Here is a 13,012-nt window from a genome sequence, read left to right as displayed (position 1 = left end):
CTCTAGGTTTAGCAAAACTGAAATTAGTTTATATAAAATTTTGCTAAAAACTTTGAATTCTGAAATTGAAAAGCTACCGAATCAGAATGGTCATCTCCTCCTCAGCACAAAAACATTTCCATGGTTTTTAATAGATCAAATTAGTTAACCAACATTTTCTACAGGAGTTCGAAAGTTTATTTGGAATGTTGATCTTAAAAATTAACGATTTGCCAATTATCTAAAAGCACTTAACACTGGTGTTGGGAAGGGTAGAAAGAATATCACAGAATTACAGAAGTTTATGGGGAAGTGATTTTGCCGATCGTGCACCGACTCTTCAAACAAGAATCATGACTCAGTGCTGAGTGGCTTCCCCCGCCTTTTCTGTATTCTGCATGTTGTTTCTATTCAAATAATCACCTAATGCCCTTTTGTATGTCTCGACTGAACCTGCCTCCACCATACTTCCAGGTAGTGCATTCTAGACCCGAACCATTCATTGGGAGAAAAATAATTCTCACACCGCAAGTGTTTCTTTTGCAAATCACTTTAAATCTGATCTTTCTCGTTTCAAATCATTTTGTGAATGGGGACAATATCTCTCTAGGTCCAGTCCCTTCATGATTTTGAACACCTCTGTTACATCTTTTCTTAGCTTTCATCTCTCCAAGGAGAACAGTCCCAACCCTCTCCAATCTACCCTCATAACTGAAGTTTCTCATCCCTGGAACCATTCTTATGAACCTCTTCGGCACTCTCTCCAATGTGTTCACATCCTTCCTACAGCATGGCACCCAGAACAGAACTTTACACAATATTCCAGCTGAGGTCGAACTAGTGTCCTGTGTAAATTCAGCATAACCTCCTTGCTCTTGGACTCTATGCCCTGAATAATAAAGTCCAGAATACTATATGCTTATTAACGGTTCTCTCCACATGTCCTACTACCTCCACTGAATCCGTGCACATATATGCCAGGTTCCTCTCTTCCTGCATCCCCTTCAGAATTTTATCCCTTGTTTTATATTGTCTCTACATGTTCTTCCTACCAAAATGCAGCACGTCATACTTCTCCGCATTGAACTTCATCCAGAACGTAGAACATTACAGCGCAGTACAGGCCCTTCGGCCCTCGATGTTGCGCCGACCTGTGAAACCACTCTAAAGCCCATCTACACTATTCCCTTATCATCCATATGTCTATCCAATGACCATTTGAATGTCCTTAGTGTTGGCGAATCCACTACTGTTGCATGCAGGGCATTCCACGCCCTTACTACTCGGAGTAAAGAACCTACCTCTGACATCTGTCTTATATCTATCTCCCCTCAATTTAAAGGTATGTCCCCTCGTGCTAGACATCACCATCCGAGGAAAAAGGCTCTCACTGTCCATCCTATCCAATCCTCTGATCATCTTGTATACCTCAATTAAGTCACCTCTTAACCTTCTTCTCTCTAACGAAAACAGCCTCAAGTCCCTCAGCCTTTCCTCATAAGATCTTCCCTCCATACCAGACAACATTCTGGTAAATCTCCTCTGCACCCTTTCCAATGCTTCCACATCCTTCCTATAATGTGGCGACCAGAATTGCACGCAATACTCCAAATGCGGCCGCACCAGAGTGTTGTATAGCTGCAACATGACCTCATGGCTCCTAAACTCAATCCCTCTACCAATAAAAGCTAACACACCGTACGCCTTCTTAACAACCCTCTCAACCTGGGTGGCAACTTTCAGGGATCTATGTACATGGACACCGAGATCTCTCTGCTCATCCACACTGCCAAGAATCTTACCATTAGCCCAGTACTCTGTCTTCCTGTTATTCCTTCCAAAATGAATCACCTCACACTTTTCTGCATTAAACTCCATTTGCCACCTCTCAGCCCAGCGCTGCAGCTTATCTATGTCCCTCTGTAACTTGTAACATCCTTCCGCACTGTCCACAACTCCACCGACTTTAGTGTCATCTGCAAATTTACTCACCCATCCTTCTATGCCCTCCTCCAGGTAATTTATAAAAATGACAAACAGCAGTGGCCCCAAAACAGATCCTTGTGGTACATCACTAGTAACTGGACTCCAGCCTGAACACTTCCCATCAACCACCACCCTTTGTCTTCTTCCAGCTAGCTAATTTCTGATCCAAACTGCTAAATCACCCTTAATCCCATGCCTCCGTATTTTCTGCAGTAGCCTACCATGGGGAACCTTATCAAACGCTTTACTGAAATCCATATACACCACATCAACTGCTTTACCCTCACCCACCTGTTTGGTCACCTTCTCAAAGAACTCTATAAGGTTTGTGAGGCACAACCTACCCTTCACAAAACCGTGTTGACTATCTCTAATCCAATTATTCCTTTCCAGATGATTATACATCCTATCTCTTATAAACCTTTCCAAGATTGTGCCCACAACAGAAGTGAGGCTCACTGGTCTATAGTTACCGGGGTTATCTCTACTTCCCTTCTTGAACAAGGGGACAACATTTGCTATCCTCCAGTCTTCTGGCACTATTCCTGAAGACAAAGATGACTTAAAGATCAAGGCCAAAGGCTCAGCAATCTCCTCCCTAGCTTCCCAGAGAATCCTAGGATAAATCCCACCTGGCCCAGGTGACTTATCTATTTTCACACTTTCCAGAATTGCTAACACCTCCTCCTTATGAACCTCAAGCCCTTCTAGTCTACTAGCCTGAATCTCGGTATTCTCCTCGACAACATTGTCTTTTTCCTGTGTGAATACTGACGAAAAATATTCATTTAGCACCTCTCCTATCTCCTCGGACTCCAAGCACAACTTCCCACTACTGTCCTTGACTGGCTCGACTCTTACCCTAGTCATTCTTCTATTCTTGACATACCAAAAGAAAGCTTTAGGGTTATCCTTTATCCTACCTGCCAATGACTTCTCATGTCCCCTCCTGGCTCTTCTTAGCTCGCTCTTTAGGTCCTTCCTAGCTAACTTGTAACTCTCGAGCGCCCTAACTGAACCTTCATGTCTCATCTTTACATAAGTCTCCTTCTTCCTCTTGACAAGTGTTTCGACTGCTTTAGTAAACCACGGTTCCCTTGCTCGACCACTTCCTCCCTGCCTGACAGGTACATACTTATCAAGGACACGCAGTAGCTGTTCCTTGAACAAGCTCCACATTTCCATTGTGCCCATCCCCTGCAGTTTTCCTCTCCATCCGATGTATCCTAAGTCTTGCCTCATCGCATCATAATTGCCTTTCCCCCAGATATAACTCTCACCCTGCGGTATATACCTATCCCTTTCCATCACTAAAGTAAACGTAATCGAATTGTGGTCACTACCACCAAAGTGCTCACCTACCTCCAAATCTAACACCTGTTCTGGTTCATTACCCAGTACCAAATCCAATATGGCCTCGCCTCTCATTGGCCTATCTACATACTGTGTCAGACAACCCTCCTGCACACATTGGACAAAAACTGACCCATTAAATGTACTCGAACTATAGCGTTTCCAGTCAATATTTGGAAAGTTAAAGTCCCCCATAACAACTACCCTGTTGCTTTCGCTCCTATCCAGAATCATCTTTGCAATCCTCTCCTCTACATCTCTGGAACTTTTCGGAGGCCTATAGAAAACCCCTAACAGGGTGACCTCTCCTTTCCTGTTTCTAACCTCAGCCCATACTACCTCAGTAGAAGAGTCCTCATCAAACGTCCTTTCTGCCACCGTAATACTGTCCTTGACTAACAATGCCACACCTCCCCCTCTTTTACCACCTTCCCTGAGCTTACTGAAATATCTAAATCCCGGCACCTGCAACAACCATTCCTGTCCCTGCTCTATCCATGTCTCCGAAATGGCCACAACATCGAAGTCCCAGGTACCAACCCATGCCGCAAGTTCACCCACCTTATTCTGGATGCTCCTGGCATTGAAGAAGACACACTTTAAACCCCCTTCCTGCCTGCCGGTACACTCCTGCAACTTTTAAACCCTACTCATGACCTCACTACTCTCAACCTCCTGCATACTGGAGCTACAATTCAGGTTCCCAAGCCCCTGCTGAACTAGTTTAAACCTTCCCGAAGAGCATTAGCAAATTTCCCCCCCAGAATATTGGTACCCCTCTGGTCCAGGTGCAGACCATCCTGTTTGTAGAGGTCCCACCGACCCCAGAATGAGCCCCAATTATCCAGAAATCTGAAACCCTCCCTCATGCACCATCCCTGTAACCATGTGTTCAACTCCTCTCTCTCCCTATTCCTCATCTCGCTATCACGTGGCACGGGTAACAACCCAGAGATAATAACTCTGTTTGTCCTAGATCTAAGTTTCCACCCTAGCTCCCTGAATTCCTGCCTTACATCCCCCTCCCTTTTCCTACCTATGTTGTTGGTACCTATGTGGACCACGACTCGGGGCTGCTCCCCCTCCCCCTTAAGGATCCCGAAAACACGATACGAGTCATCGCGCACCCTGGCACCTGGGAGGCAACACACCAACCGTGAGTCTCTCTCGTTCACACAGAATCTCCTATCTATCCCCCTAACTATGGAGTCTCCAATGACTAATGCTCTACTCCTCTCCCCCCTTCCCTTCTGAGCAACAGGGAAAGACTCTGTGCCAGAGACCTGTACCCCATGGCTTAACCCTGCTAAGTACCCCCCCCCCCCCAAACAGTATCCAAAGCGGTATACTTGTTACTAAGGGGAATGGCCACAGGGGATCCCTGTACTGACTGCTTCCTCCCAACCCCTCTCACCGTCACCCATCTATCCTTATTCTTCGGAGTAACTACATCCCTGAAGCTTCTATCTATGACCACCTCTGCCTCCCGAATGATCCGAAGTTCATACAACTCCAGCTCCAGTTCCCTAACGCGGTTTCTGAGGAGCTGGAGATGGGTGCACTTCCCACAGATGAAATCAGCAGGGACACTGACAGTGTCCCTCACCTCAAACATTCTGCAGGAGGAACATTGCACTACCTTCCCTGTCATCCCCTCGAGATAAAAAAAAAGTAAAAGAGCTCACCTGTTATTAACTCCCCTTTTCAGCAAGCACTCACTCAGCAACCTCTGCGCCCCGCATGATAACACCCGAGGGAAAATAAATAAAAACTACTTACCAGTCAGCAGCCAATCCCTTACCTGCAGGCTGTGACTTCACGGTTCAACTTTCCACTTCTACCTTCCCTCGAGCCTTCCTCTTCATCCTTACAGCGGTTGTTATTTTTTGGTTAGAGGGGGTAGGGAGGGAAACACTGAGGAAGTGTTTCGGGTTTAAGTGTCACTTGACAAGAGCTCCTCCACAAACCACCTCCAAGTTAGGGTGAGCACACTGGCGTATGCAAATTTCCCCTGCGACGGCCAATCAGCAGCTCCTCTCTACTGCCCTCTGCTGGATCCTATCCTCTCCATAGGTGGATCATCTGCCACCTATCTGCCAACTCCACCAACTTATCCACATACTTTTGAAGTTCCACAATGTCCTCCTTTATTCTTTACTACCAAGAAGAAAACTAGTGTCAAGGAGGGAAGAAAATTGAAAAAGGCTCATAGCTTCCTTCAATTCGCCAATGATGACATAGCTTCCCAAAATTGACCAGTAAATTCAAATGATTTACTTGTTAAACTGTTTCAAATTTCCGATCATCAAGCCTAAAATGCTTTGTGGAAGCATTTTCCACCTGTCAGATCTAGTTAAAAAATTAAGAGTCTGCACGTTTTTTTTAGATGCAGTTAAACACAGTTTTAAACCACGGGATCAGCCGGCAGCACAGATTTTACCAGCAGTTTGCCACAGCTAACATATTATGCAAAGTAGTTGCTGCTTCAGAGGTGCCAAAATGACAAGTCAACTGGGGTGAGGTCACAATCAAACTCCAGAGTGCAAGTGGTGCAAGATATGGGGAGCTGTTCACTAGGATGCAACCAAAGTGGATTAAAAAAGCTGCACAGGGTTCAGTTGCATTGCAGACTACTTAGCAGGAAACAGCAGCTCCACAGTGTGAATCAAAGCTGGCATTAACAAACCTATAATTCATATTACCACGGCTACAAACCCATTCACTTCGACATAAATGACACAAAAATTCAAAATGACTTAACCCATGGTCTCCAATCCAACTGCCGGCGCACCATTTTTCCTATCTCGCCTACTTACGCTTTTCCAGCTACTCATCACCACTTATAATGACAGCTAAGTCCAATGAAAGCTGGAATGGAATGGTGCCCAGTTATTAGTCAGTCAAAAGTAGTAATATTTCCACGTACACATGACAGGCAATTCAAGCCAGTGCTGGTAGGGAGCCCCACTTACTGGCCTGGTTGAGCACAAGTTTAGAAAGCATATCCAACAAATCACCAACACACTGTTACAAATATTAACAGCAATTTAGCTCATGCTTAAGGTTATGCACTCCAGTCACAATTCCAATTCTTCCTTAGCTCACCTGAAAGCTTTAGTCCACGTTCACCAACCTGAGTGCCATAACCATCTGGCATCCTGAGGATGGAGTCATGAAGGCCAGCAAGCCGAGCGACATTATATACCTCTTCCACCGTTGCATTAATGTTCCCATATTGAAGGTTATAAAAGATGGTGTTGTGGAACAGGACTGCATCCTAGAAATCAAGGGGGGAAAGCAATATCAATCCAAATGTACAAAACCGCCGAATGATGGTTAAATACATTTATATTAGAAGCATAACCATAATACCAATAACCATAACCACTTCCGTCTCCTTCTACCCAAATTAACTTCAAGTGTTTATTGTTTTCAGTGAACTGTTCCTTGTCTGATCTTCAAAAATACATTTTAGAAATCATACGTACTGGGTTCACAATTTCTTGAAATAGCAAGGAATGTTTGACCAAGTAATTGAAACTTTTCTGCTCATTCGCTGCTAAGCGACCATGTGGCATAGTGTCTGCTGTACCTCTCAGGAATGTTGTCAGGTAGATCAGGAGTTTTAAAACTTGGGGTCGCGACCCACAGGTGGGTGGTGAGCAGGTTTCGGGAGGGTCGCAGCGCCCGGTCGCAGCGTTCTCTATCGCGGGAGGAACGCCTAACAGCTGCGACCGGCTTTTTAAAATGCTGACAGCGACGGACTTTCTGGATTGCAAGCCATCCCGCGTATGCATGCCGCACCAAGCAGTGCGCAAGCCAGGAGCCCAGGGAGTGGAACATCTCCTCCTGACGTCAGTGCGCTGACCAGGGCCAGTTTTTTTCAGCAATCGAGGAAGGGGGCGGCAGAGTGCAGGTGATGCCCCGTACGCTGAGATTACTTGTGGGCGCAAGAGAGATTCCTCCATTTTGCAGCTAGCAGCAATGCTGGTGTGAACTGGGACCCTGATGAACAACGAACAAAGAAGAAGCTGAAAACAGGAAGAAAGCAGCATGAAAATGATTACTTGAGTTATGGGTTAGCAAGTGCATCACTACAAATCTGGATTCAAAGTTCATGTGTGTGATATGCAGGGATGCAAATGAAAGTTTAAAACCCTCAAAACTTCAAAGTTACTTGAAGGTTAAACATGGCGAGTTTGATGACAACCCTCTCTATTTTTTCCAACCAATGCAGTGAGATCTTAAGTCATCAGTGGAGGTCATTATCAGAAATGTAACGTTGAAGAACAAAGCAAGTGACAAACATCATGAGGACCAAGCAGGCTCATCTGTCACATTAAAGGCAAGTAAAAATGATGAGTCGCAAAGGTCAGCCGGCATAGGTTGCATAGTTCAGCCAGCATGGCTCACAACAGTCGGCCGACGTGGGTCCCGAAGGATGGCCGGTTGGCAAAAATGGGTCCCAGGCAAAAAAGTTTTAGAAACACTGACGTAGCTGCATTGGGGAAACTCAGGCAGTAGCAAGCAGATCAATTAATTGCAACAGAAACAAGTAAACAATCTTCTAAAATACTATTTTGTTTCCCTAGAAGCACAAGTTACACGAGTTTTCACTTGATGAAAATTGTGCTAAATTGCAGTTGTTAATGAATATTCGTGTGCATTTTTATGTATTAAACTTGTACGACTATAAACTAATGAAATTCATGTGCCATAAAATGTATAGTAGTGCCTCACTGAATATTTAATCTCCAACAGCCATTACCCTTCAACGACTTAGTACAGGAAATAACACTACAAGCGCTGCCTTAGCCATCATATGACTACCAGAAAACAATCAAATCAAAATGGTCTCTGCACTCTCGGGCACTATGCAAGAAATACTAATTTTTTACACTCATTTTAGGTAATGTCATCAATACTAATGATAGAAATGCGGATTGCTGTTTATTTCCATTTACTGAGCAGCTAAAATTTGTCATTTGGTTTTATCTGTAATACAAAATAAATACATGCAATACAGACCAAATACAGACCCAAACTCACGACCTCATGCAAATTGTTTACTATTCCATTACATAGGGCTGGGGGAACCGGTGAAGCGGGGGAGAGCTTTCTCGCATTTGAAAGCCGACGTGGTGCTGCTGCAAGAGACCCGCCAGAGGGTAAAGCACCAAGTGGGGCTTCAAAAGGGCTGGCTGAGTCAGGTGTTCCACTCGGGCTTTGATAGTAGGGCCTGGGGTTGGCCATTCTGGTGGGCAAGAGGCTGAGGTTCCAGGTGGAGAAGGTGGTGGCTGGCCAGAGGGGTAGGTACGTAATAGTAACAGGTGCTTTGGAGGGGAGGTTGGTGGAGTTGGTTCGTGTATGTGTCCCAAATTGGGACGATGCACAATTTATGAAGATATTGTTGGCTGCCATACCGAATTTTGATATGCATCAGTTAATATTGTGTGGATGTGTGTCTGTGTGTGTGTGTGTGTGTGTGTGCGCAGGGTGAGGAGGGCAGAATATTCTGTGATTGGCATCTCTGACCATGTTCCACATTGGGTGGATGTGGTCCTGGAGAAGGGACTGGCACAGAGGCCTGAGTGAAGGTTGGATGTGGGGATGTGTCGGCCAAACGTTTGTATCAAAATGGGAAATGCGATTGAGGAGTATGTTGGGTTTAATGGGAACGGGGAGGTGTGGGAACACGTTGAAAGCAGAGGTGAGGCGTGAGGTCATCTCGTTTAAGGCTCAGGTGGACAGAAAGGCAAGAGAGGAGTGGCAGCGGTTGGTAGAGGAAATTCTGAAGGTGGACGGGAGGTAGGCAGAGTATCTGACTACGGATCTTCTGGTGAGGTGGAAGGAGCTTACAGGCGAGGTTTGACTTGCTTTCCACGGAAAAGGAGGTTTGGCAGTTGAGGTGGGCAAGTGTACGAGTATGGGGAGAAGGCCGGCTGCTTGTTGGCGGGCCAGCTCTGGCAACTGCGAGAGAGATTAGAGTCTGGTCGGAAGGGTCAAGGCAGATTTACTGAGGTGGGATGTCCTTCCCCTATTATTGGCAGGCCAGATGCAGGCAGTTAAGATGAACATTTTGCCGAGGTTTTTATTTTTATTTCAGTGCCTACTGGTCTTTTTACCAAAATTGTTCTTTATGGGGGTGGATAGGTTTGTTTAGTCATTTGTGTGGGCCGTGGCAAGGATTAGGAGGACAGTACTTCAGAGAGGGTGACAGTCAGGGGGCTTGGCCCTTCCGAACCCTATACTATTATTGGGCAGCAAATGTGGAGAAGGTTGGAGCAGGGACCAGAGGCTTTGTGGGTGAGGATAGAAGCAGGCTCTTGTAAGGGGTCACAATTGCAGGCGCTGGCCTGGAAGACAGGAGCAGGGGCAGATGTTTTGGCCTTTGCCTCGTTCATCGCTCGCAGGCAGGTTCAGCTGGGATGGAGGTCAGTTTCTCCACCCTGTGCCTCAGTGTGGCTGGGGGATTTACTCGTGTTCTGCTACTTAGAAAATGTCAAATCTCCCCCGTGTCTGCGTGGGTTTCCTCCGGGTGCTCCGCTTTCCTCCCACATGTCCCAAAAGACGTGCTGCTGGGTGATTTGGACATTCTGAATTCTCCCTCAGAGTACCTGAACAGGCGCTGGAGTGTGGCGACCAGAGGATTTTCACAGAAACATAATTGCAGTGTTAATGTAAGCCTACTTGTGACACTAATCAAGCCTAATAGACCAATAGCATTGTCCAGCAAACACTGGACACTGATTAGGTACAGGAATCCTGGCTTGTGTACTCCCTTCATACACCCTCGGGACATTATGTGAAGAATTTATTTGCCACAATCAGCGAATTCAGCAAACTCCAGAGATGGAAATTGGAGCTATATGGGCATGTACAATTTTGGACCAAACAACAGACTAAATGGGTACCTTCAATGTCACAGGAGCCCCACTGTAATCAATTTAATATTAGATATACTGAGCTCATAATGAAAAGGATACTTGAGATTTTGCACATCTATCAAGTTACTTTTTGAAAGCAATCTTAATTTGAAGTTACATAGCACCTTTAACGTAGAAAAATATCCCAATGTGCTTCAAAGAAGCTACTATTCAAAATGATATGAGCCAATAAGCAGGTTTTAGCTTTTTCAACACTATATCTGAACTCTTCAAACAGCAAAGCCGTTAGACACAAGCTTCTCTCCAAAGCCTGCAGCATTTAAACACTCGATCTAGTGGCCTGGCTAAGGCTTCAAAACGGTTCATAACTAAAAGATACACTAAATCAAAGATTTGTTGCATACAGTTTTTCAAACCCCAGAAGATTAGCATCGAGACAAAATTCACAAGAACTCAACATAACTAATGTATTTATGCAGTTAAATTATTCCAAACCAGAAAAACAACAGCCTACCATCTGTCATTCCGGTCGGCTTCAAGTTGGGCATTGATTTTCAGAAATTAAGATTGCCCAAAGCAAGAATAGGTCAGACCATTGCTGTGCAACCAGAAGCATTAAACAATTTGGCTGACAATTTTCATAAAGCTTATGGTATGCTATTTAGTCACCGAACGACAATTCTTCTGTGAATTCTTTGCACATCAGTTTGCATCTCCCCCTCCACTGTCCATGGATATCAAATGTATTTTGTTATGATCGGATTAGGGTCTGTTAACATTTACAAATAAATCCGAAATACCTTGCCAATAGAATTATGTCACAAGTTTCCACTGTCATGTGAGAGTGCCTTTAAATTGATGTTTAAGCAATGTACCTTTAAGAAATGCAATGATGTCAAGAGTGTGGAGCTGGGCTTTGGAGCAGCCATTTTGCAGTTTTTTTAGTTTCAGTTTGAAAAGAGCTGGGAGTGTCTGTGTTTGCAGTGAGCTGGATCTGCTATGATCTCTGCCAAGAAAGACTATCTCTGGATCATTTGGGTGATTTAAACTCGTAATAGTAAAGCCTTTAACCTGATGTGTTCCTGTTTAAAGGTGTTAAGTCTCTTGGATGTTGAAAGGAATAACTAAAGGATTATTTAGTGTTGTATTATTTTCGGGGTTATCTTTGAAGTGAGGGGTGTTAAGTGATCCAATGTTTATTTAAAAGGGTTAAGTTGAGTTCATAGAATAAATATTGTTTTGTGTTTAAAAACCCATGTGTCCATAATTGTAATCCCACACCTGGAGATCAAGCCGTGTGCTCGGAAAAGCAACAAATACATGAAAGGGGGAGGTTGGTTGAACTCCATGATACATTTTGGGGTTCTGAAAATGCCTGGCCCATAACACCACTTTCTTTTAAAAACAAACTTCACTGTATATAAAATATTTACACCAAACAAGCACCATTGACATAACAATATGGTTCAGAATATATATATGTTATGCACTCTGGTTTACTTCCCATTTCCCCCATAAAACTGATCAATCAAGTTGTTCATCCACAAGCTGCCCACGAGTATGTTGCAGTCTTGTGGAGAATTTTTCTCAGCTCTAATTCGTCTCAGAAATAAAACTTTAGTTCGCCATGTCTTGACTGTGGCTGCCTCAGTCACTTATTGGGTCCCTTCGCGTACTTCCTCTCCAGAAATTGCACTTCCTCTCTCTTAATGATAATCCCATCCAATGCCTCGAGTTCCTTCTGGACTACTATATCTACACCAACCATTTCTTTTGTAAATACGGAGACAAAGTATTCATTTAAAACCCTTCCCATAGCTTCTGCATCTACACACAAGTTCCCTTCTTCATCTCGGATAGGTCCCATTTTTCCTTAACTAACCTTTTACCATTAATATATTGGTAAAACACCTTTGGGTTTTCTTTAACTTTACTTGCTAATCTTTTGTGATGGCCTCTCTTTGATTTCCTTATTTCCTTTTTGATTTATTTTTCTGCTTGATCTTCCCCTGATTCACCTGAGGAAGGAGCAGCGCTCCGAAAGCTAGTGACATCGAAACAAACCTGTTGGACTTTAACCTGGTGTTGTAAAACTTCTTACTGTATTCCTCTAGACAACCAGGGAGTCTGGATTTGGAAGTACCACTCTTATTCTTGGAGAGGACATGTTTACTTTGTACATTAAGGGTGATGTATTTTAGTAGTTTCCACTGGTTTTCCATTGATTTGTCCTCTAGAAACGCTGGCCAGTTCACCTCAACCAACCCTTCTCATTTCTGCAAAATCAGTCTTCCCCCAGTTCAAAATTTTTACTCCTGCTTTATTTTTGTCAATATTGCCCCTCCTCTTATTCCCGCTCTCTCTAGCTCATGAAACTAGTAGTAATCCTGAGATGACTGCATTGGAGGTCCTGCATTTTAGTTTATTTCCTAACTTCCAGTACTCGGTTGCAGGTCCTCCTCCCTTAGTTTACCTGTGTCATTGGTATCAATGCGTACCACGACCAGTGGCTGTTCACCTTCCCTCCCCAGAATGCTCTGCGACACTTTAAAGCTAATTACCAAGAGAGGAAATGCTGGAAAATCTCAGCAGGTCTGGCAGCATCCGTAAGGAGAGAAAAGAGCTAACGTTTTGAGTCCAGGTGACCCTTTGTTTGACAAAAGATCATTTGGACTTGAAACGTTAGCTCTTTTCTCCCCTTAGAGATGCTGCCAGACCTGCTGAGATTTTCCTGCATGTTCTCTTTTGGTTTCAAATTCCAGCATCCGCAGTAATTTGTTTTTATTTAAGCTAATTACCCTTCATTT

The 13,012-nt window shown here is 44.2% G+C and overlaps 1 protein-coding gene across 2 annotated transcripts in view; it reads right to left on the bottom strand.

Moving 5' to 3' along the window:
• Window positions 1-13,012, bottom strand: part of abcb7 (ATP-binding cassette, sub-family B (MDR/TAP), member 7) — a 101,358-nt gene that overhangs the window by 25,808 nt on the left and 62,538 nt on the right. For both annotated transcript variants that reach the window (XM_072505750.1, XM_072505751.1), the window contains exon 13: window positions 6,424-6,595. In XM_072505750.1, the coding sequence (XP_072361851.1) occupies window positions 6,424-6,595 (172 nt within the window). The remainder of the gene's footprint in view (window positions 1-6,423; window positions 6,596-13,012) is intronic.

This window comes from Scyliorhinus torazame, chromosome 5 (genome assembly GCF_047496885.1).
Source record: "Scyliorhinus torazame isolate Kashiwa2021f chromosome 5, sScyTor2.1, whole genome shotgun sequence".
NCBI classification, from domain to species: domain Eukaryota; kingdom Metazoa; phylum Chordata; class Chondrichthyes; order Carcharhiniformes; family Scyliorhinidae; genus Scyliorhinus; species Scyliorhinus torazame.
This window is presented reverse-complemented; position numbering and strand designations above follow the sequence as displayed.